Below are 26,204 nucleotides of genomic sequence, written 5' to 3' on the forward strand. Positions count from 1 at the left end.
AACAGTTCTGAACAGAGCTGTTTAGAGCGGAGGAAAAGAGCTGTGAGGTTTGATCCTTGGAGTATTTTGACCGAAGCATGTCATAGACCTGGGATTTATTTTCATTTGTGGGAAAGGGGCAGAATATGTCTCCTTTAAAGGGCACCGACACAGTTTTGTCAGCATGTGAAAGACGATTCATTATCACAGTTGTGTTGTCTGTCTCCGTTCGTCCAAATGGTTCTTGTGTTTGAAGAGGCCCATTTGAAATCAAAACCTCCAGGATCCTTCACCACTCACACCTGGACGTGAAAACCCGCCCACGGACCGAACAACCAGCCGCTATTGGTCGCTGTGTGACATGTGACCCGAGGTGTCACCAGGGGCAACAGCACCCAGCTGCATGTGTCTCTCTGCTCTCTCTCTAGAGTCTAAACTCTCAGCAACAAGTTGCAGCGCTGTCGTTACCTGGCAGCTCCTCTCTGCAGGTCAACAGCTGCACAACGCAATGCAACACACCTTATACACAGAGATACCGAGCGGCAAACTGAGGAGGAACCAGTCACTCCCTCAGAGACAGAAGTTATAATTCAATATTCACAGATTTAATATGAATATGCTGTTAATTGCTGCTTCTCCCCAGAACCAAAACAAACAGACTTAAGGACTCTTTTGTCCCCCGAGCTATCAAGCTCTATAACTCTGCACTGGGGGGAAGGGGGAGAAAAATTTAGATTAATTTAGATTAGGATTGATGTATTTATATGTATTTATTACTGATGTTCTAGCCCTGACTGCACTTTATATTTTATATGTTTATATTTATTTTTATATTCTATATCTATCTGTGCCTTTTAATGTATGATCGGTGCTGTGCTGCTTGCTGGAACCTAAAGGGATTAATAAAGTTCTATCTATCTATCTATCTATCTATCTATCTATCTATCTATCTATCTATCTATCTATCTATCTATCTATCTATCTATCTATCTATCTATCTATCTATCTATCTATCTATCTATCTAATTTCCTTTTCAATACAGATTAGAATGCTAAACTTTCCAGCATCATATCTAATGTATATAAGGATAAGTCATGTGCTATATACCTAAATGAATGATTATTTTTCCTTTTGTTCACCTGAGGCCGGAGGAAAAACGATGAACAGTTAAAGTTTGTTCATCGTTAAGAGACACGTTAGTGACCAATAGCTTGGTTTTTTTAATGTATAAGACAAGAAGAGGTTGTTCTTTTCACATCTTGAAATGTTTCTACAGATTCTTCACTTCCACATCCAGTAGTGACGCTTTCGAAGAAGACGGAGGACTTGGTTGAAACATGTCAAGGTTTGAAAAGAACCTCTTCTTCTCTTCTACATAAGAAAACCAAGCTATTGCAGCTTGTAGACATAATGAACTCCTTGACCTTTTACGTTAGCGTTCAGTTTGTTTGGAAGTTGTGTTGGAAGTGAATCTAAGCCCATAAAAAACTAAGAATCTGTTTCCTGTTGTGGCAAAAAAAACAAAACAACAACAACCCCACAATAATAAAAGTGACAGCAACGAAAACCAGAGAAGCTGCGGCTGCAACATCAAAACAACGAGCTGGAAGATATTAAACTGCTCAGAGGAGCTGAAGAGCCAGATGATAATCATAATAATCTGTGGTGATCATGTGATGCATCGTTGGTATGAAGAAACTTTTACTGGTATTTACTGCTGTATATAACCTGATCTATAAAAAAAACTGACAATAGCACCTTTAAATATTACTAATCCTGCAGAATGAGAAGTATCTGCATGTGAGAGAAGAGGGCGAAGACTTCACAGAGCTCCAGATTTGTGTGTTTTCACAGCTGCTGTGTCCTCACAAACACCTCGGACCGGACTGAGACGGGCTTGCAGGGGTCCTGCATCGCATTTACTGGGGTGGTAAGGTCACGGTGCTGTTTTTAGGGGAGGAGGAGGAGGAAGAGGAGGAGGAGGTTCAGTTTCTCCAGGAAAGAAAAACAAAAATGGCGTGTGGGGGCGAGGAGGGGGGAAATGACGAAGCAGATTCCTTCGTATAAGAGAGCAATAAAAAGTGCGCACACTGAAAAGCTTCGCAGCCGTTGGGCCAATAAATCCGGCTGTAACTCCAGAGGCGTCTTCCCCCTCTCCTTCCCCCTCTCCCTCTCCTTCTCCTTCTCTCTTTCTGTTTACAATAACTGACACATTTTTCTGGAGGAGCACGAAAAGAGCAAAGGCTCGACTTTCAAACTGTTTTGGGTTCAAAAAAAAAAAAAAAAAAAGACGGGTAAAAGCAAAATGTAGAAGGACGGAGAGGAGTAGGTAAGAAAAAGTGAGGACAAATAAAAAGAGACATAGAAGAGAAGAAAGACGGAGTAAGTGAGAGTGAGAATGAGAGAGAGTGAGATCTGATTTCCACTAGGGGAAACTTGGCCATTGTGCCGCAGCATTTCTGAGGTTTATGGGAATCAGGGGCCGTTTTCCCAAAGGTGCTCTTAATTTTTAACACAGAGTTCTCTGTTTAAACACTTCCAGCTGCCCCACAACACTCTGATTCACTCTGATTGAGCAACGGATAAACAAAGAAAGGAGGAGGAGGAGGAGGAGGAGGAGGAGGAGGAGGAGGAGGAGGAGGAGGAGGAGGAGGAGGAGGGAGAAAAGAGGAGATTGTGTAATATTCTAAAAAGTGAAAATCCTCCTGCTCCTGCTAACACCCCTTGTTCTCCATTTTCCTCCACTTCTGCTAAACACAGATGGCTCCTGCTTAAAAAAAAAAAAAGGAGACTTCTCCATCTCCTCCCTCCCTCCCTCTCTCCTCCTCCTCCTCCTCCTCCTCCTCCTCGTGGCCCCTCCCCCTCTTCCCCCTCTCTGTCTGCTCCCCAGAGGTGGTAAGAAACAGTCTGGATCCATTAACTGCAGCTCTGACTGTCTGTCACCAAACAGCACCACATAATTGAAAAAACAGAACCAACTTGCCTCCTCTGTCTTCTTCTCCTTCTCCCTAAACAACTTGTTTTCTACATGTTTTTCCATGTTTGTCTCTCTAAGGAAACCGCAGCCAAGAGCGTGTGGAGATAATGTACGGCTGAAGGGAGCAGAGTTTTACTCCAGCTTTAACTTTACTTTACGTACAGGAACACAAGTACAGGAGGCTCGTTCATCTGCACAGGTTCAGCAGCTTTACTGCTGCTGCTGCTAACTGGCCTCGTTCCCTCTGAGCCGGCGGTTACAGCGGTTGGTTGGCGATGTGACGATATTAGATCATTAAGATAAGAACGTGTTGACGGGATCGTGGTATCGTCTATAGCAGTGGTTCTCAAAGTGGGGTCCGGTGACCCCTAGGGGTCCTTCAGAGGGTTCAGGGGTGTCCCCAACATTTCCTTGAAATTTTACCACTTTTTTCTAGAACTTTAAAACTTTTTTGAGAAATTTTTACCACTTTTTCTAGATTTATTTATTTTTTACTTTTTTTGAGAAACTTTACCAGTTTTCAAACTTTTTTTAATAGAAATGTTACCACTTTTTTCTAGAATTTTTTTTTTTTTTTGAGAAATCTTACCAAATTTTTCTGGAAATTTTTTTCCTTTTTTTTTTTTAATAAAATTTTTACCTCTTTTTTCTAGAATTTAAAAAAACCCCTTCTTTTTAATAGAATTTTTTCCACTTTTTTCTAGATTTTGTTTATTTATTTATTTTGAGAAATCTTAACACATTTCTCTAGAAAATTTTAAACTTTTTATTTCTCTGAAGTTTTTACCATTTTTTTCTAGATTTTTTTTTAAAAACCTATTTTATTGAATTTTTACCACTTTTTTTCTAGAAATGTTTAGAGAGAAGAAGAGAGAAATTGTACCAGTTTTTTTTCCAGAAATTTCTCTACAATACTTCTTCAGTCTCAGAACAAATATTTCTGTCTTTCTGGTGTTTGCTTCAAATTTTGTCCAATGGGGGCCTGTGGTCTAATTTGTGTCAATTTAGGGTCATTGATGTAAAAAAACGTTTGAGAACCACTGGTCTATAGGACACTTTCTGTCCATTGCTGTTCTGTGCTCTTGCACCAATGCATCATTTTCAAATCTCTTAACAACAGGTTATGGATTAAGGGGGGAGTTAGTGTCGTAGTTCCTCTTTAAAATCAGTTCAGAAAAGTTCTTTGGACTAAATGCTCTGTTATATTTCTCATTCTCTTTTAAGACTCTGTTTTTACATAGTGAAATAGTTTGGTTTCACTGTTCAGTAACTTGCAAAACAGTTAAAAATCAATGTAAAAAATCGTTATATGATATTTTTTTGCTACATCCATCGCCCACCCCGACTCTGAACCGTCCCTTTGAAGCTGTGCAGCTCCAAACACCCCAACCCCCCCTCCCCCTCGCCAACCTCCAACTCCAAGACGCTCCCACAACAACACTTCCATCTGGAGAAAGGGTCACAGCAGAAAAACAAGAGCAGGGAGGGAGAGAAGGAGGGAGGGAAGGAGGGAGGAGGGGAAGGGGAGAACGAGAAAGATGAGAGGAGAAAAAAAAACAACAAACAAACAAAAACCTTTTTTTGGTTCTGAAATCTGGTTTTTGTTTAAGTCGACCAATACAGCCGGAGGACGAAAGGAAGTGAAGTGAAGTGGTTCAGGGTTAACGTGTGAGAGGGAGGGAGGGAGGGAGGGAGGGAGGGAGAGAGAGAGAGAGAGAGAGAGGTTTAAAGTGTTTTGAATGAAGAGAAGATTTGAAAATGTGCTGACTGGCTTTGCCTTTTAACGGCACATGACCTCTTAAGAAGATTTGTGGCCGGTGTCTGTGTTGAGCAGCACAGTGCAGCTCAGTGTGCAGGGCCAGGAGCAGGTACTGTACCCTTACAGCTGGGGAGGGGGCTTAGTGGGAGCTCTGGGATCAGTCCTGCAGAACTGAACGTCCACTTTTCTTCTCTTTTTTTCTTTTTTAACCCATTGGAAATCTCTCTCTCTCTCTCTTTCCATGTATTTGAAAACGACGGGTCAAACTGCTTCCTGTTCCTTTCCTCAGCAGGTTATAATAATAAATTGATGCATTATAGATGCATCGTTACAGCACTTTATTGTGTCAATATTGTGTCTGCTTTTATCTCTGTTCTCTGTTCTTATGTGTTTTGTGTATTTGCAATGAAATCTTTTGTGTGATCTCCTGCAGAGGACAGCGGATGGAAAATAGCAATAATGCTAACTATGGTGCATTTATATCCGCTTTTTTTTTTTTTTACACACTGATGTTATCAATGTGCAATGTCCTTTTTAAAATAAATAAATAAATACAATTTACCAATTTTAATAGGACTTCTTGGGGAAAAAAAGTGGCAGATGACATAAGTTTGCTTCTTTCTGCCCCTTTTCATTCAGGAGTTGCATTATTTTTTTGTATTAAACTGTTTTTCTTTTTCTTTTTTTCAATGAATGAACTACTTCTCAGGCCTCTGCACTTAAATGCACTTCTTTATTACAATGTTTTTATCTTTGTAGCACTATGCACTTTGTCTGCACTGTTTACAGTTTTATCATGCACTTACAGTAAGAACATTACACCTTATTATTAACAGTATTTTATTAGCAGTAGTATGTTTTATTATTTGTATTACCTCTCTTTATGTATTTGATTGCATTATGTTATGCTATGTTCAGGCCAGTGATATGTAGATATTGTTTGGTGCTGTTGTGTCTGTGATGCTGCAAATCCAGTTTCTATAAGGCTGAAGTTGAACTAAACTAAACTAAACTGAAATGAAGTAAACTAAAATAAACTAAACAATGTCTCAGCAGCTTAATTATAATAAGAGGCAGTTTAATTATAAGAGGCTGCGTGCCACAGACAGTTATTAGGTTTTAAATTAGAGGAGAGAATAAATGACATACGGATGTCACGTATTGCATCTTAATAATAATCCAGAGTGAGTGGGAGACAGTTTAGTGTTTGCAAGAAACAGGCAGCAGTCAAATATAGACTGAGAGTGAGAGTGTGATGGGAAAGAGGGGGAGAAGGGGGAGAAGGGGGGGGGGGGGGCACATCTGGACAAGTCGTCTGTGGCATTCTGAGGTCATGAGTCACTCCAACCACACGCGCATCATTTCCTGTACGTTCACCTCCTTCTTCTTCTCGCCCATTGGTCGGTCGGTCGCCGCCGCCGCTGGATGCTTCCATGGCGACTGTAAAAGCATAAACCTGTTCCTCCTCTTCCTCCTTCTCTTCCTCCCCCCTCCCCCTCATCCTCCTCCCCCCTCCTCCTCCTGTCACACTCACACGCCATCAGATCGACTGCTGCTGCTGCCGTCTGTCCAGGCAGTCGCTCCATATTATGGACTGGAACAGATGAGAAAAATCTGCCCTTTGTATTGTGTATGTGTGTGTATGTGTGTGTGTGTGTATGTGTGTGTATATCAGGGCTGGGCCGATACGCTTTTGTGCCGATTCGATTCTCTAACGATTTTTGGGTCCCGATTCGATTTAAATTGCGATTCTGATTAAACAAGTATTGCGATTTTATATTTCAATTATTGTGATTTTCTTTCCTTAAACAAGAGCAGGTTGAACCAAACACTTGACAATACATCATAAGTCATAAAAAACAATACACACGTCACATCAGTTTGTCTGTTGTGTTCGTTTGTTCACATAGATATCTGTGAACAAACGAACACAACAGGCCGGTTTGACTTTGTCGAGTGTAATGGCACAGAATACATGATTGTACAATAAAGATTGGTCGTCCCGTTTTTTTTTTTTAATCGAAAAAATCAAAATCAAAAAATCTTTTGGCCCAGCCCTAGTGTATATGTGTGCGTATGTGTGTGTGTGTATGTGTGTTGTGCTGACGCTGAGCTTGTTGTCTAAAGGCCGACTCGGCTGGGTGGTCGGAGGACTCAGATATTCCAGACATCACCTGTCAGAGTCATTAGAAATAAAAAATATACGGGTGTTTTCTGTTTTTTTCTGGTGTCCTCTCCTGTTTGACTCAACTCACTTTGTATTCTGCAGAACAGCCTTCACTTTCATTTGAGATCTTCCCTGAGTCTTTTCTCTCTTCAAACATATATACACACACACAAACACACACATGCAGGCATGAGAAAAATAATAATAATAACATATGATATTGCCACTTGGATACAGGAAGTGAAGTGCCTTTGAATTGCCTCCTTTATTTCAGCAGTGCAGCTCTAATCTGTCATCATCGCTCATGCACATCCTGTCCTGCTTCCAAAACGCAGCTAGTTCTCCATTTTGTGTGTGTGTGTGTGCATGCGTACACACATCAGCGCTGCAGTATGTGTGTATGTGTGTGTGTGCAGGCGTAGAAGACCGAGCTCAAGCTGCTGGAATTTCCTGCAAATTCTTGTTGGTCCTTAAATTGCCGAGTGCCGATGTGAGCTGAGTTACAGCTGCACGGCCGCGGTTTGACGGTGATAATTCTTGTTTTTCTTTTTAATTAACTCGTGTTCTGCTCAGATTTATTAAGCACAGACACATTTTTTTCCTATAATATCATCATCATCATCGTTGTGGAGCTGTTTTACTGGTTTTTAAAGCGAGTGACGAAGAGATGATGTTGCTGCATCGGCCTCGTCCTGCAATCATTTTCTCCTCAGCTTGTCTGGTTTGAAATGAACATTATTTCCAAATGACACCGAGCGACATGTGGAAGACAGAGCTGCCCGACCCGACTGTCATCATCATCATCATCATCATCCGCTCTTCCCATTTTCTCTGACGGTCTGCGCTGAGGAAGTCGTTTCTGTCATGTTAATGCATTCTTTAGAAAAAAGAAAAAAGGAGGGGACGAGCTGCTGCTGCTGCTGCTGCTGCTGCTGCACTCTGGACTGAATGTAAACGACGGACGGTCACAGAGTGTTTGCACGGAAACTGAGCTTTTGCCATTTCATGCAACTGCAGTATCCCTGCAGTATATCTGTGTGTGTGTCACTCTGTGTGTGTGTGTGTGTGTGTGTGTGTGCACTGGAGATCAGATGTGAAGGGACGAGCCAGGGAGATAATGACTGAGTTGAGTGCAGCATTGTTTTTGATTCAAGGCAAAAAGTTTCTTTAATTAATGTTTTGCAGATGGATCAAAACCATCTGGTGAAGACGGGACAATGAGAATGAGATGTCCCCGTCTCCATGTCGACGACGCTGTTGTTTCTGCTGCTGCTGCTGCTGCTGCTGCTTTCTCTCTGACTCACTGACGGCAAAAAAAACAAAAAGAAAGAAAGAACGCCAGGCCGTGACTTGGCTTGAAGCGCAAACGAGTGATAAAGAGAGAGAGAGAGAGAGAGAGGGAGGAAGGGAGAGAGAGGAAGGGAGAGAGTGGGTGTGGCAGCTTCAAACCCGCAGGTTGTCTCGTCTGCAATCAGAGGAGCGACTCACATATTATCCACGTCTGAAATCAATCACGCTCTTCACTTCTTCTCCTTCTCTGCTTTTTTTTTTTTTAAACTTGGCTTCTTCTTTTTTCCGAACAAAAGAATGTTCAGTGTTTTCTGAAACGAAACTTAAGCCATGGAAAAACACAGCTGCTTTTAATGTGTTACCATAATATATATATATATATATATAAATACGTGTGGGTCTGTTCCACAGGTATCGACGACGCTCGTTTCACTTTTTCTGTTTTTTTCGTCCACCTGTTTATATTCAACTTCAGAAGTGAAAATCTGACATCCATCCTGGTTTTTCTACAGGATGAGCTGGGATCTGTGAGCAGCACTGAACCGGCTTCACTTGCCCCGTCCTCTCCCTTTAATTAAACCCTGCTCTGTTACTTATGATGAATTGTCGTCTGATTTCCAACATCAGATAATAGCAGCCGGACCTTAAATAGACTTCAGAGGATCCGGTTCGGTGTGGTTTTTAATGATCTGAAGGCTCATTTCTAGGCCTGTTCTTTGAAAAAACTGTGTGTTTGTTCGCGTCAAAACAAAATGTGTAACCGGCTTCTTTAACAGTGTGGAGCTGCAGCTGCTGCTGTGTGCACGCTGCAGCCTGACCCACCTGCATGAATAATAATAATAAAGGATCCAACAGAAATACAGAATTAATCATCCTCCTCCTCCTCCTCCTCCTCCTCCTTTGCATACAGAGCAAGAGAGAAGTGTGACTGCTTGACAGACACATGCACAGATTTAAAATTCAAAATACAGAATTTTATTCTTTTTTTATAGTGCATGGTGCAAGTGTGAGTAGTTTCCTGCTGTATATATTTATACGGATTTAAACGAAGTGGAGGGCTCAGCCTGAAGAAATGATGAGATGTTTGACAGACGGCTGCAGAGCCACAGGTGATGGACTCAGTCGATGCAGCACCAGGTGAATGAAATCTGCAGTGACAATGGATGTTGTATGTGCCTCCAGGAATTTAAAGAAACAACAGTTATATATACACTGTATAAACTGTATGTGCCAGAGGCTGTGCTAGACTTTTTCATTGTCTGTAATTTTGATTACATTTTAAATTATTATAGAGACATACTGTATACTGAATCACATTTCATTTTCATCCATTCATTTTTCATTAAAAGGGACAACGAGGAGTTTTGGAAAAGCGAAGTGTTTTCTCACTACATTTATGAGCCTCCGCACCGTGAAATTCTTTGACCGGTGCAAGACAGACTCATGTTTTCATTCATCAAGAATTAAAGTCAGAGGTTGGAAGACGATCACATACCGTCGTAGTTCCCACCATAAACGGCGATTCGGCGGCGTTATTCTCATGACTCGCCACGAAACCGAAAGTAAAGAAACGCTGGTCGGCTCGACCAGCATTTCCACCACCACTAATAATAACAAAATAACCATAGAGACAAAACCATATATTTATATAAAATGGGCCCATTAACAAGTGGTAACGTAGATTCATCCACATTAACGTGAGACTTTTTTATAACCAAATAGAAACTCCTTGTTGTCCCTTTTAATATTCGATCTGAACCAGCTATAACTGTTTATCTATAAGGGCATGGAGGGAAAGACGAAGACATCCACACTGTGCCGTCACTCACAGTGTGTTCACTAGGATGTGTAAAGACATGAAGCGTTTCTCTCCTCAGTTTGAACGCAGGAGCAGCGACTAATGCCAACTAGTCTCCAACCGGTAGTGTTGTGGTCAAGACCGAGACCAAACCGATGCCAGACCGTTTCCAAGACCACCACTGTATCCAGTCCCAGTCCTCATAATAACCACGTGGCTTGATATTTACATTATTCCTCCTCAGCTACAAAGAAAAGATGATTTAATATAAAATCTAAACCATATTTAATGTGAACAAAGTTTGTATTGAACAGAAGAACACAGCACAGAACCTGCTGGAGTCTCCTCCCACTGTCGACACTGGTGAGATAATTACATGAGAAAATAAATGCAGAAATATGGCGGCGAGTCAACACTCAGCTGCCGGGACAACGAGGTCAAAGCTAATTAATTAGGCGCACTGTCAAAATAAGCGACGACCTTCAGATTTCTCTGTCACCGGCTTAAATGATGGAGAATATTGGGTTAACGCCAGAGGCTCTGTGATAGGATGTTATCATGATACTTGTGTCTCGATACGATATTATTTCGCTATTAAAAAGAATTTGCAATATTCTGCGATATACTTTGACTTATTTAGTAAACGATGTCTCTAAATGAAAACTTCTTAGTCTGTTCAGATCGATACTCAGCAACCGTACTGTATATCTATATTGATACAGTCTTACCATGCAAAATATCACAATACTACTTTGTATAGATTTCTTCCTCCATCCTTTGTTAAGGCAATGCCTGGTAAACACACTCACACACACACAGACACTTTCCCTTGCTGCAGTGTGAGGCAGCTGCTCTCTGTTGCTCTTATGTGTTATGTGTGGAGGATTGGACTGTGTCGTTTTCACTGCGTCAAAATCTAATATCTTACCAAGAATATTTGTCTTATTTCTAGTCAAAATGTCTAATTTCTAGTCAAAACAAATCTCATTACAGTTAAAATAAGACTCATCACATAAAGAAGCAGCTTGTTTTTAGACACTTTTTACTTCTTTCAGGCAGATTTTCACTTGAAATAAGTAGAAAAATCTGATAGTGGATCAAGTTTTTCTTCCTTATTACAAGCACAAAAAACTTGCTTTCACTGGCAGATTTTTCTACTTATTTCAAGTGAAAATTAGTTTGAAACAAGTGAAAATGATCTAGAAACAAGTTCATTTTTTAGGTGATGAGTCTTATTTAAAGTGGAAAGAGATTAGTTTTGACTAGAAATTAGACATTTTGACAAGAAATAAGACAAATATTCTTGGAAAGATATTGAGTTTTTGCAGAGTTGCCACAGCGTGTGCATTGTCAGTCACACTGTGTGATGTTTCTGGTGAACTCACGGTGCAGGCTCAGGGAGATGTTGATGACTCTCTCCTCGGTGAAGCTCTTCAGGTTGGGGATCTTGGCGCATTTGAGGTGCGTGGAGGCGGGCGAGTCGCCCACGTGGATCCAGCACACGGTCTCCTGGGCGTAGAGGAAGTCCATGGCCGTGGTCTGCTTGGTGCTGGTGGACAGCAGGCTGTGGACCGTGGTGCCGCTCAGCGACGTGGCCTGGATGTTCTGGGAGTTGGCGATCAGCAGCACGGGCAGACGGTCCACCGGCACTGGAGAGGACGACATTTTATTTTCATATTCGAAATAAACACTTCAATCAATCAATCAATCAATCAAAAACAGTGAGTAGACAATATAAGTTCGCTTCTTTCTGCCCCCTTTCATTCAAGAGTTACAGTATTGTCATTGTTTTATTTTATTTTTTGTTTTTATGCTCAATAAATGAATGAAATAAATAAACAAACTAAACTAAACTAAACTAAAGGGATAGTTCAACATTTAGTCAGATCCTCCTCTCACCATAATCCCTTTAGTCAAAGCAGCAGTAGGTTCATTTCACCTTTAATTATCGGTGCATGTTGTTTTGAGATCGGCGGGGCAGAGTCGTGAGCTGCTCAGTGAACACAATGGAGGTCAATCAAATAAAAATACACAATCCAACAACTCCACAACGCTCTGGTGGACAAGTTGTGACCTGCACATTCACCACGCTATGAGATAATCATGTATAATTATTATGTAACACTACGACACATGAAGCAAATACTGGGATCGTTCTTGAACATGTTCCCACTTACTTCATTCATTATTTTAATCGGGTTACTGAGGTCCATACGCACTCTACTAGGGGCAGTTTGACAGATTTTGTGCCCCCAAGAGTATGGGGTAATGTGGGAAAAGAATCTTGGAGACACCAACCAATCATAGTACTTTTACTGTATGTATGTATGTATGTAAACTCTTGGACTACTGTGATTTGTGATGTTGTTTTTAGGGACCACAATGGAAATAAGCCTTTAATAAGGCTTTATTGTGTTATCCCGACCTTCTGTTTTAACTGTGGTGCAGAAATGTATCATGTTTTATAACAAAGTGTCAAATAAAATCAATCAATTAACTACTTTTGCTTCTGAAATCCCTCCGCCCAGCAGCTGTCATGTCTGGAATGTAGTTCCTGCTGCATTTCCCTCTAAAACAACTCTGTCTGGTAACATTGTGTTATTATCTCATAGCGTGGTGAATGTGCAGGTCACAACTTGTCCACCAGAGCGTTGTGGAGTTGTTGGATTGTGTATTTGATGAGTTTGATGAGGAACAATGTACCGGTGTACCGTTCACCTCCATTGTGATCACTGAGCAGCTCACGTCTCTGCTCCGCCAATCTCAAAACAACATGCACCGATAATTAAAAGGTAATGAACCTACTGCTAGGGATTATGGTGAGAGGAGAATTGGCCAAACATGTTGAACTATCCCTTTAACAAGGTCAAACAGGAGCAACAGGACCTGGACTCACCGTTCTTGGCCTTGCAGGAGCGGTTGTCGGGCTGCGACAGGTATCCCTCCACACAGGAGCAGGTGTAGGCGCCGTCGGTGTTGGTGCAGGACTGACTGCAGGTCCCGTACACGGTGCACTCATCAAAATCTGGACCGCAAGAAAAAACACACACAGACCTCGTCACTGCTTTGTTAAAGCTGAAATAAAACATAAAAGGAGGGGAAAACAGAAACTTTCTTTAACGAATACCAAACACTGTCAATGCCGCTGTTTATTTCACCTTGAGTTTATTGATGTTGATTATTTTTTGGCGTTTGCACAGTCTGCAAACTGTTACATAAGTGAGATTTGCAACTCCATTCAGCTCCTGTTTAACCTCAGTTCACTGTTTCCAAATGGGCTTTTGTAGAAAGAGCTCCACACTCCCACGGCCCCTGAACTACCCACCTCCTCTCTCCTCCGACATGGAGTCACTGGACAGGACAGTGTGTGCAAACCTTGTAAACAACATCACACACACACCCAGTGGTTTTCTGTCTCTGTCATTGCTCTGAACGTTCAAGAAACAACTCAATCTGTGGTTAAAAAGAAAAAATCAAACCTGTCACCATCAATAACCTGTGTAAAAATGTGCAATAACTCTGCTGCTGCTGCTTCGTCTTACTGTTTTCATTTTCTTAAACTGTTTTCCCTTTCTTCATGACATCAACCTGCAGATGTAAGCTACCCTGAGGCTTCAATCTGGTGTATTTACATGCAAATGTTCAAGTTATGCTGTTAAATGTTCATGAATATGCATCGTCCCTTCTCTTAGGCAATTAAACAATTCTTATTCCATGCAGCGACTGAGTTATAAAGATAAACCAACATCTGGAATTTCCTCCATTGCATCTTATTGATCACATTACACACATGCATGGAACTGCAGGAGGTGCAGAATAGAAAAATAAACTTTATTGTCCAGTCAAGGCAGGAAATTTTCCTTTGGTCTCATCCGAGTACATAGAGACACAGATTTGTACACACGGTTTACACAAAACAATAGTGTTAAAGGGATAGTTCAACATTTTGGCAAACTGGCGCATTGCCATAATCCCTATAGTCATAGCAGTAGGTTTGTTACCTTTAATTGTCGGTGCAAGCTGTTTTTAGAACGGTGGAGCAGAGCCGTGAGCTGCTCAGAGCTACGCTACGGAGGCTTAAGGGATTTCTTGGTTTCCCTCAACAAACTCATCAAATACACAATCCAACAACTCCACAACGCTCTGGTGGACAAGTTGTGACCTGCACATTCACCACGCTATGAGATAATAACACAACGTTACCACACAGAGTTGTTTTAGAGGGAAATTCATGCAAAACCACTGATGCGCGTTCCCGTCGGGGGCAGTTTTTCATCAAGCAGTCTCTGTATTTCCCTCTAAAACAACTCTGTCTGGTAACGTTGTGTTATTATCTCATAGCGTGGTGAATGTGCAGGTCACAATTTGTCCACCAGAGCGTTGTGGAGTTGTTGGATTGTGTATATGATGAGTTTGATGAGGGAAACCAAGAAATCCCATAATGAGCCTCCGTAGCGTAGCTCTGAGCAGCTCACGGCTCTGCTCCGCCGTTCTAAAAATAGCTTGCACCGACAATTAAAGGTAATGAACCTACTGCTATGACTATAGGGATTATGGCAATGGGCCAATTTGCCAAAATGTTGAACTATCCCTTTAAGAAGGGAGTAAAAGTACATCAAACAATATAGACTATCATGCACACAGAGCATCTGCAGACACCTATCACGCCTCGGTTCCTCATTATATTGATTTATTAATCATGTTTAATTGGTATTGGGGATGAATGAGTCCTTACAGATCATTTACTCACCTTTACACGTCTTTCCGTCCGAGCTGATCTCGTATCCGGTCTTACAGTAGCAGACTGGACCTCCTGGAGTCACGCCACAGTTCTCCTGACAGCCCATGAGCGTGCAGTTGGAGATGAACTCTGCAGACAGAGAGAGAAAGAGAGAGAGAGAGGCGTTCATTCATTACTCTTCCCACATTGTTATTGGGCTGAAAACGCAGCATCAGTCGTTGTAATGGGAGGTAGATATGTGCATAATTGTGTAATAATCCATGTGATGTATCTCAGTGTGTTAGCTCGTGGCCTGTAGGTTTCAGGTGGCATAAATCAAACACTTCAGCATCCTCTCTCTCTGCAGCCTCCTCCTGGTAACGAGCCTCATATTCACAAGATTCACATCCAGCTCCGTCGTTCCTCATCGACTGAGCAATAAACCGACCGGGAATGTGAAGTACAGTAAGTTCAGCTGAATGTGTGTGTGTGTGTATGTGTGAACAGACTCCAGCGTCAGCACTTTGGGAACTGAAAGCCTCACAGACGCACTGAAAAAGAAAAACAACAACTTAAAAAAGCAAAAAAAAACACCCATTCAAGCAGCAGGATGCGTCATCATGTGAGAACGAGGAGTTTGATGAGTTGGTGAACAACAGCTCGGTAAAACGAAGAGCTGGAGATTCAGGATGAGCATGAAAAACACTTCACATCACATCACACCCAGCCTGAGGAGACAGAGACAGAGACTCTGGGTTTTACTTTTGGTCACAAGTGCAGATCCATCCCCGATGCTGCGTTCGAGAAAACTGGGAACTAGGGTTTTTCCAACCTCCTACTTGAAAAAGTGCAATCGAACTCCACTTTATGTCATAAGTAAAAGAATGTTATGTCAAAATGTAAAAAGCAAAAGAAAAGAAAAAATCACGATAAAGATTTTATTCTGTGGGTAATGGGGGCGGGACTAGATGAGATTTGCTTCTCCCGCTTTCCCTTTCGGCCATGTGTATTGTATTACTTGAACTAAGATGAAGTGTGATGATGATGATTTAATTGACATGCCTGAAATAAACAAATCGATTGATTGATGTCGGAGAAAAAATCTACCCTGAGTTTTCTGAGAATCATTTGTCAAAACACAACAATCTGCACCCGCGCAGAACCACAACCGCCACAACCACCGTCAATGGTAAAAACATCCATTACAATGCATTTAAATGCCAAAACCTTATGAAATATATAATATTTACTGACGGTTACAGATTAACCATAAATTCACGTTGTTATTTCTCTTCAATTTTAAATGATCTGTTTTATTATTTTCAAATGCTTCTGTTTTTAAATTGTTTTTGTGTCCTGTGTGATGTTTTAATGCCTTAGCTATGTGAAGCTCTTTGAATGCAAGGTTTGTCCCGGACGCTCCGCCATGTTTTTGGTTATTCTGGCGTGGTGCGTCTCCAACGCTTTGAAGTCAGAAATCTGAGTTTTCAACAGGGAGGTTCTGAGTTCTGAGTTTTCTCAAACGCAGCATGATTCCAAAACCTGAGAAGTGAAATCCTCAGAAGCTTCTTGCAAAAAAAAAAAATCCTGCATCTTGTCAATCTGATGCATCATCGAATGCAGAAGTGAAGCTGCTCTCCATGATCCTCATCATTACACCGAGGAACAGAACAGGAAGAGATGAAACTACAAACTCATAAAACCATCATCAGGACAAACACAATTAGAGCGCAGGAACAAGAGCTGGTGACAGATAAAACTGTTTCAACTTTGTCAACAGAATATAAAAAGAGGAGTGGGTGACATGTCCCGTTGTGATTACTGTTAATAAAACTGTGCAAACTACAAAAGCTCATCAGACGTCAGACTGTGTCTCATCTAATGACGACAGCCATATTTATCACTTCTGCTTATTGCTGCAGAACTGATTCCGGGTTGTAACTGTGTCTGAATGTTTGTTTAGAAAGAGATTCGGGAAGCAGCTGTCACAAGACAGTATAGTATATACAGTACTGTGCAAAAGTTTTAGACCCGTCAGATATTCAGATTCTTCTCCACCGTCCCAGAGCCTCTGATCGGTCCCACATTTATTCTGCAGCGTGAAAACGACCCAGAAATAACTATTTCACCCCCCACAGAGACAGAAGACACTGAGACAGAAGAAACTATAACAACTTCTCCAAGATGCTTCAACAACCTGGAGAAAAAAAACCAGTGTGCAGGTTTCTGGGTCAACCGGAGTGTCGTCGTGGTCACATCGAGATTCAGATTCAGATCTGATTCAGGTTTCTGCTATCGACCGAACTCTGGATGAAGTTAATCCATAAATAATGAAGACTATTCATAAAAAAACATCTTCACTTTACTTATAGAGCCTCAAACTTTTGCACAGTGCTGTGTGTGGATATAATATTTAAAACCCTAATCCTCAGTAAGTCATGTCTGTCACCTGCTGATGAGTCAGAGCAGCGTGTTTCTGTTACATTCAAAGCATCCGTCCGTCTTTCTTGAACCCTAACCCACAGTACAGGAGGGTTATCCTGGATGAATAAATAAATAAATACTAATGATAAATCATCACAGGAACGACTGTCTGCAGACTTTTCAACACCAGTGCACATCAACTGCACATCCTGTGAGACTCAGTGAGTCACAGACAAACATGTCAACCTCAGATCTCTCAGTCACAAATGATTCACTTTGCCCGGAAACACTGGCACCAAGTTCAGTTCAGTTCACACTAACACAACAACAGCTCCGAGGACGGAGAGAGGGAAGAGGGAAGAGGAGAGAGGGAGAGAAAGAGGAGAGAGGGAGAGAGGGAAGAGGGAGGGAAGAGGGAGGGGAAGAGTAGGATCAACACTTTCAAAATAAAAGCACGATGAATTTCCTAAACCAGTCATGAAGTTAAACTTGAACGTGAACAGCTGTCGGCACCTCCACCCTGGATGAACTTCACAGACGGGGCATCAACTCCGACCTCCAAGTCTTTTTATTTTCCCGTCTCTCCGGAGAGTTGCCGGGACAACCACAGGTCAAATTACAGACGTGCCCGGAATTTTCCAAAACAAGTCTGAGCACCAAACAACTGAGATGTGTTTAGAAACCCAACACGGGCAACAATGTAAACAACCGACCATTGGCACGTACCACAGAATATTTGACTCTGCAGCAGCAGCCAATCAAACGCTGCGAACCGACTCCAATCAATCAGACGACCCTGAACGGGACCGTGGCAACACAAAACACAATAACGGCCAATAACAGAAGCATTTTGGCCATTTCAAATGGATTAAAGCCAATAACTTGCCAATAATGTAATAAAGTGTTTGAGCCAATCAATGAATTTCGGGAAAAAAAAAAATATATATATATAAGTATCATCAAATCATAATATGCACAAGTTTGAAAAAGGAGTGGGAAGAAGTATGCACTTTTTCAAAATTCCCACACCTTTCTTCTACTCATCATGGTTTACATATCTATCTATCCATCTACTACATAAATATCCATATCAATATATATATACACACTTCATACATAAAAAAAGGGTTGCATAAATATTGACGTAATCACTTTTTTTGCCAGTAATGTAATAAATTATTACATTTTTGGCTGGTTATTACATTTTTGGCCTAGTATTTTTTTTTTTTTTAACTGACACTGTAATAACTGGAGTCAATAATGTAATAATATACAGTATGTATCACTATGTTTTCATATTTTTTAGGGTAGAAGATGTCACAGTTGTGAAACACTGTGTTGTGTTCCTGTGCCTGAGAAGCAGACTCCTACCATGCTACATTCTTCGCCGTTTCTCACATTATGTTTGCAAATGGAGGAAATATAGTAAGAATAGTAGGTGATCAACAACCTGGTTGGAACATACTGACATTTCTTTTAAGTGATACATATATTATTACACCAGTTATTACATTTTAAAAGGGGGTTTTAATACTAGGCCAATACCAATAATGTAATTATCTCACGGTTTTATTACGTTGTTATTTCATTTGCTTTTGATATGCTTGTATCTTGTTTTTGAAAGGCGCTTTATAAAAACATAAAAAACATTTTGTTACATTATTGGCAATTGGAATGACCCAAAGAAAAATGGCCAAAATGATTACAGTACGTTATTGGTTGTGACACAAGGGACACAAACATGAAGATGCTGCTGCAGCCAGATGTGGCTGTATCAGACACACACACACACACACAATCATAACTGAATTGGTCAATCTTGTTGGGGTGGTTTGTGTTTGACCCCAAGAAGCTGCTGCTGCTGCTGCTCCTCCCCCACATGTGGGCAGATGCTCATCCTCACCGAGGTGAACACACACACACACACACACACACACACACACACACACACACACACACACACACACACACACACACACACACACACACACACACACACACACACACCTAAATCTCAGAGTCCGGCAAGGCTGAAAAGTGCATGAAAATTTCATGTCCTCTCCCCTGCGCCTCTCTCTCCATGTTTCTTTAATAAATATTTCATCCTGGCTCATTTTTAAGTGGAAGTGTGGAGGAGAGAGGGAGAGAGAGGGAGAGAGGGAGAGAGGGAAGACGTGTGTCCACCTCAGGAGAGGAAGAGGTCGTCAAGTTAATATTTAACTCTGAACCTTAGAAAGAAAATAATAAATAAATAAAAACTGATTGGAAGAAATAATAAGAATTTATTGATGTGGTTTTTGCTTCTGCTTTTTTTATGCATCAACCTGAACAAAAATCCCCTGTTATTAAAAACCAATCAACATATAGAAAAGAAAAAAGAACTATGAACTAGTCCAGTTTTGGAACCGTGACTTAGTTCAAAATGTTGAATTATGAACTATGAACTAGTTCATTTTATAAATTTGTGAACTGAACTTTGAAGTAGTTCATGTAGAAAAGTGAACTTTCCCAACACTGATTACAGGTTTACCGGGGGTGCGTTTGTGTCGCGGTGCCACCGAGACGAGACGAGAGCTGTGACACCGGGTCAGAGGCTCTGATCGCAGGTTTGGTTTCCAGCCACGATGTGGAAGGAGCATCCACTCTCTCTGTAACAAGCTACAAGTCATTTATCTAACATCACAATTAGTCTAAAGCTGTTAAATGACGGTAAAAATGAAACATAAGGTAAATATCCTGCATGGGAACGCCCATAAAAACGTCACTTCCCGTAAGAGCTGTGGGGAAAACAAACCATTCCCCCCATCCGCTGTAACGGGAAAGCTCAAATGGCACAAAATAAAACTTTTCCATCAGCAGATTCTCTTCCAGGAGGTGTCGACAGTCGTCCGGCTCATCATAATCAACTTCCTGTTTTCTGGGTTTCAAAATGACAACTTCTCTGAATTAATTCATCATCACCGACATCTGGCCTCATGAGGTCAAAGTGGGATAAAGGGTAAAGATGCAGAAAGTCAAACATCCAGTACGCACACACACACACACACAGAGGAAACTGGGAGGTGATTTTAAATGGATACGCCAACTTTTTTTTTTCCTGTCTTGCCTCACTCCCGAGTCCATGACCAGCAGATAGACACCATCCTTTCGACTGTGCGGGCAGTAACCATGGAGATAGAGCCGTATCGCCCGTAATTAGCTTAGCTCAAACACTGGAAGTGTATAGGTAGTGTTAGCCTGCCTCCTACCTAAAGTCGCTAATTAGCTTAGAGCTCAAACACTGGAAGTGTATGGGTAGTGTTAGCCTGCCTCCTACCTAAAGTCGCTAATTAGCTTAGAGCTCAAACACTGGAAGTGTATGGGTAGTGTTAGCCTGCCTCCTACCTAAAGTCGCTAATTAGCTTAGAGCTCAAACACTGGAAGTGTATGGGTAGTGTTAGCCTGCCTCCACCTAAAGTCATCAGAGAAACTCTTCAGCAACTCTAAACGGAAACCGGCGGGCCGATCTTCGTCTCAGAGCTGACAAAACTCTCCGGTAAGGCATCTTGAGCGGTCAAATGCCGCTAACGGGACGAGATCGGTCAAAACGGAGGGTTCAAGCAAAGACGGTTTATTTTGGTTCAAGCTAGCTACATCGAGAGGAGGTTAGCTTCCTATTTCAAAGTAAAAGCACAAATTCTATCGTCATGGTTTTCTGTATGTAAAGGGCAACGGGTGTTTTATTTTGTGAAAGTAACCGGAAGTGCGTTGGTCACAACGGCTAGCTTGAGTAGCGCTAAATTCATCCGAACAAACTTGTAAACAGCTGGTATTTAGACAAATTAACGACAAACTGCTGATCTAAACGGCTACTTTCTCACCTAAACATGTTTGAAATGTGGATAAAGTGATATATTTACAGAGTTTAGAGCTAATATGAAATCAGCTTCTGACTGCTGGTTTCAGCTCGGGTAGGAGGCAGGCTAACACTACCCATACACTTCCAGTGTTTGAGCTAAGCTAATTACGGGCGATACGGCTCTATCTCCCTTGTTACTGCACGTACAGTCGAAAGGATGGTGTCTATCTGCTGGTCATGGACTCGGGAGTGAGGCAAGACACGAAAAAAAAAAAAAAGCAACACAGAACGGTTCAGTTTTATCACATCATCTGTGACTGTGACTTCACTGTTATTTCATGGTGTGAAGGTTTCAGGTGTGAGAGCTGCACAGTGACATGATGATTCAAGTCTGTGTGTGTGTGTGTGTGTGTGTGTGTGTGTGTGTGTGTGTGTGTGTGTGTGTGTGTGTGTGTGTGTGTGTGTGTGTGTGTTACCTCTGCAGTGCGGGCCCTCGTCCCAGCCGTCGGTACAGTCCGAGGCCCCGTTGCACAGTTTGCTCATGTGGATGCAGAGCTCCGTCCCTCCACACTGGAACTCGTTGGGAGGACAACGGGACACGGTGCTGTGAGGACCTGAGGACAAACACACAACAATAAACAACTGATAAACAACAAATAAACAATGAGACAAGTGAAGCTACAGGAGACAAAATGCTGCTGTTTCTCCTCTATCCATCCATCCATCCAATCCATCCGTCCGTCTATCTATCCATCCACTTTATCTATCCATCTATGTATCTATGTATCTATGTATGTATCTATCTATGTATCTATCTATGTATGTATCTATGTATGTATGTATGTATGTATCTATCTATCCATCTATGTATCTATGTATGTATCTATGTATGTATGTATGTATGTATGTATCTATCTATCTATCTATCTATCTATCCATACATACATACATCTATGTATGTATGTATGTATGTATGTATGTATGTATGTATGTATGTATGTATGTATGTATGTATGTATGTATGTATGTATGTATGTATGTATGTATGTATCTATCTATCTATCTATCTATCTATCCATCCATCTATCTAGCCATCATTATTTGCCTTAAAACAATTGATTATGATGATTAAATATTGAAAATAATAAATAATATTAATTATGAAAAAAGCAGCTGATACATTTCCAATCCTGTCAGTTTTTAGAAAGAAACGACAGATTGTTTCTCATCAGCGCAGCACTGCATTTAAAAAAGAAAAAGAAAAAGAAATGATTTCAAATCTTATCGATCTACTGATGCAAAAATAAACCGTTATATGTATGTGCATTAAAAAAAAACTTTTCCTGAGGTTTCCGTTGTCACACTGAGCGTCTCTGAAACAGATGGGTGTGTGTGTGTGTGTTTGTGTGGATGTGAGAGCAGCAGCTGGGTGAACATCTCTCCAGCTGAGCAGCTCCTCTCACCCCGTTGCAGGCAGAGCCATGAAGACGCATACATTACATTAACACAGGTGCAGCGTCGTGACGTGTAGCCACCGGCTCCTTCCTCACATCGATTTCACCCTGGGCTGTTTGTCATCCGCCTCCTCTCTCCCTCTCTCTCTCTTTGTCTGCCCCGACTATACAACAAACTGCTCAGTAAAGCAGAAATCCTTTAAAATCAATCTGTATAAAGCGCTGCTCGGTCTGGCTGACAGACGCTCTGACAGGCCGCGGCTCCACCAGCGCGATGACAACATATTTGTCTGTCTGACGGCTGCAGCACAGACACCAGCTCCCTGCACAGAAAGCATCCTTTAATATCTGAGGACGGCAGCACAGCGCTCATGGCTCTCATCTTCATCATCACCATCATCATCACCACCACCACCGAGCATCAGGTACAAGACGTGTAGCAACTAAAAACGTGCCAATAATGTAATAAAACATTTGAGCTAATAACGTAATAACTTTTTGCCAATAATGTAATAAGTTATTACATTATTGGCTGGTAATAACTGGTGCCGATAATGTAATAATACATACTTATGACTGCAGTTTTTGGAAATAAAGGCTTTTTTTTTTCTCTAAGAATATTTTGGGCTTTTTTTGCCTTTATTTCATAGATCAGTAGAGACAGATGTGACAAGAACTCCAGTCATATCTATGTATTATTACATTAATAATAATAGTAATAACTTATTACATTATTGGCAAAAAGTTATTACGTTATTGGCTCAAAAATGTTATTACATTATCGGCACGTTATTACATTATTGGCTTTATTACATTTAAAATGGCCAAAATTATTACGTTATTGGCTGTTATTACGTTTTTGATTGCTACAACACGCAGGCAGCAAACTCCATGAAGACACTAAGAACAGAGAAAGACTTTGACTTTGAAACGTCCTTCAACGTGACAGCGGCTCAACAAGTGGACGCTCGAGGATGTAAAGACGGATGAAAGAACTGGTGTCATCCCTCCATCCTTTAGCTACACACCTGAGTGTTTGTCTGAACTAAAGACCATACAATTATTATTTAAAAGCGATGCCAGTGATTTTATTTTACAACCGCCATTCCGACATCCCACCAGTCCGACATAGGCCTCTAATTGTCTGAATGGCAACACTTAATTTTCTATCAAACGCCCATCATTCCAACATTTTTTGCCTCCTATGGTCGGAATGACGGTATTTTTTTCTTTTTTTAAACACCCTGCCTTTCTGACAATTCCTTTAATAGCGTATTTTTTTTCCCAAAAAAGATTTTGCACTGGTTGGGCTTAGGCAATGAAGAAAGGAGTTGGTTAATGGTATAGTATGTAGGAATTCCCCCCATCTAGCGGTGCGGTTGCATATCTGAACGTATTCTTGATGTTGCATTCACGTGAAATGGGGCAGACGTCAGACAGACAACAGACGCTGCATGTAACAGGATAAACAAGTGTCTATGTAAACAAGTGGTCCGCCAGCACGAGGCAAAACAATACAGGCCTGACAACATGTTGTCATGGTGATGTGGTATTGTTTTACCGTCTTTCTCTGGTGGAGTAAAATGACATCCGGTTGGTTTGCCGACGGCCGTCTGCCTGACTGCACCTGAATGCAACACCAGTGCCTCCGTCCTTCCTCACACTACACAGTGGTGACAGTTTTAACAGGCCGAGCCCACAGCTCCGCTCAGTTTCCGTGGTTACCTACGGTCACGATGCAACATGGCCGCCTCGGTTCGGTGCGTCGCCCACTTATGTATTTGTAACGACTTGTAACAACTCATTCTAAGGTACCAGAAAGCTTTCATTTGTATGTGGCTGTGATTCCACTTCAGTGAAATACGAATTTATGAAAGATTTTTCATTTCATTTTTGATAATAAAAAGCCAAATAAGTTACACACTGCGGCTTTAAGTTTAGTAAAAAGAGCAGGTAGAGGCTACACAAGCTTTTTTCTTAATGTGTGATTGGATCTCAATGTGGACACTGGAGATTCGTATTAATGCCAGGTGTAAATTATATCCAGGCAAATTATATCCAGATACAATCTTTTTTTTTTTTTTTTCCAGTGTCATGTAAACGTACTTTTTAACTATAATAATGATGTTTCACTAAAAACCAAACAAAAGAACAGCATTAGCATCACAGCTTTCCGTCGCTCTGCCTACGTCGTCGTACAGAGGGATTTTGATCAATGTAGGATAATCCTTCAGCTACTCGTCCCACGGTGTGGAAATCTACAGAGTTACAGCAGCAGATAAAACACTGAAGGATTACTGAACACAGGAAGAGCAACATTCACTAGAAAAACTCCCTCCTCACTCAGACAGACCCACACTGAGATCTGGAGTCTGAACAAAAACACTCAGGAACAATGTAATGACCCTTATTTAACGTGTGATTGACCAATCACAGCTGCTGCATGTTGTAATGTTGGGACTTGGGAAAAACTAAACTGCACTTTGAGTCACTGCGTCACACAAATCCATCTCCATACACACAAAGAGTTTAGGTTTTAAAATGAGGACACACACGCACACACACACACACTGCCCCCCCCCTTCCCTGTTTTCTAATACGAGCTGTTTTTGTTTTCTTCCTTCACCTCATTTCCCAACACTCCTCCTGCTGCATTTCCTCTCTGGATTTACCTCCATCTTTTCTTCTCTTTTTTTCCTTTCAGCAAAAAACAACAGAGACAGAAATCTAAAGAGCTCCTTCTCTACATCTACAGAACAGACACACACATCCATCCCATCATATCACAACCCATCCCATCCCAGAGGCCAAGCCCTGACAATAAGTCTGTAGTGGTACGACAAAACACAGAGTAAACACATCCATCTTGTTCTGAAACTTACAGACTAAATGTATGCACCCATGAACTCACCACACATACACACACACACACACACAGAGGAGAATATACCGCTAAAAAAAAAAAAAAAAAGTCTCATTTGCTTTGCAACAGAGGGCTTTTCTCTTTAATGACCTTGTTGCTGAACTCTTTTTCTTGGATGGAGTCGCGGCCTCGTGACTCTGACCAGACTTTCATCCACAAAAAGACTAATGACTCAGCACCGACGACGTGTTGCCACAACCTGCCACCGCTGCTGCTGCGTCGCTGAATATTCACAACAACATTCAACCACACTGCAGCTTTCTGCTTTCTGCTTTTTGCTTTTTGACCAGCACTGATGTCGAAACAGGATTATTATTATTATTATAACCACACTGGCTGTTTTTGTAATTTGTTGCAGTGTGTGTTTGAATCATGGCTGATGATGGGCTGTTTCTCTTAAAGGCACAGTGTGAAATCTCTTCTAAAGACTCACTTTTATCGATTGGCCTTCTCTTCATTTGTTATATTGTTGTTGTATGATTTTTTTTTTTTTATATTATTATTTTATTAAATTATTATTATGAGATCTCAGGCAGGCAGACTCAGTGTCCTCTTTTAAATCGCTTCTTAAAACTCACTTTTACCATCTGGCCTTCTTAAACTGATTCTGTTTTATTATTGTTGTGACTCTTTTAGTTTTTTATTCTGTATTCCTGTATTTTATTTCTATGTATTTTATTTGCACTAATCATTTTATTGTTAAGCACATTGTAACTAAATGGGGAACTGTCTGACATGTACACTAATGACTGCAGAAGTGTATACGTATGAGAAGCGCCACATTTTGAAGTTTTCTGATGAATTCTCTCATGGTCCTGTGTTGTTGATTATTTTATGACTTGGTGTCAGGATTCCTTTTTAGTAATCAATGCCT

The 26,204-nt window shown here is 41.2% G+C and overlaps 1 protein-coding gene across 1 annotated transcript in view; it reads right to left on the reverse strand.

Annotated features, from left to right (window-relative positions):
- LOC310986064 (low-density lipoprotein receptor-related protein 1-like) overlaps positions 1-26,204 on the reverse strand; it is a 179,161-nt gene that overhangs the window by 135,587 nt on the left and 17,370 nt on the right. The window contains exons 2-5 of the mRNA XM_083971791.1: positions 21,430-21,567; positions 14,722-14,841; positions 12,868-12,996; positions 11,357-11,620 (exon numbers count right to left, since the gene is read on the reverse strand). Of these exons, the coding sequence (XP_083827917.1) occupies positions 11,357-11,620; positions 12,868-12,996; positions 14,722-14,841; positions 21,430-21,496 (580 nt within the window). The 5' untranslated portion in view covers positions 21,497-21,567. The remainder of the gene's footprint in view (positions 1-11,356; positions 11,621-12,867; positions 12,997-14,721; positions 14,842-21,429; positions 21,568-26,204) is intronic.

The sequence above is a fragment of the Trachurus trachurus genome (genome assembly GCF_905171665.1).
Source record: "Trachurus trachurus genome assembly, chromosome: 5".
In the NCBI taxonomy this organism is placed as follows: domain Eukaryota; kingdom Metazoa; phylum Chordata; class Actinopteri; order Carangiformes; family Carangidae; genus Trachurus; species Trachurus trachurus.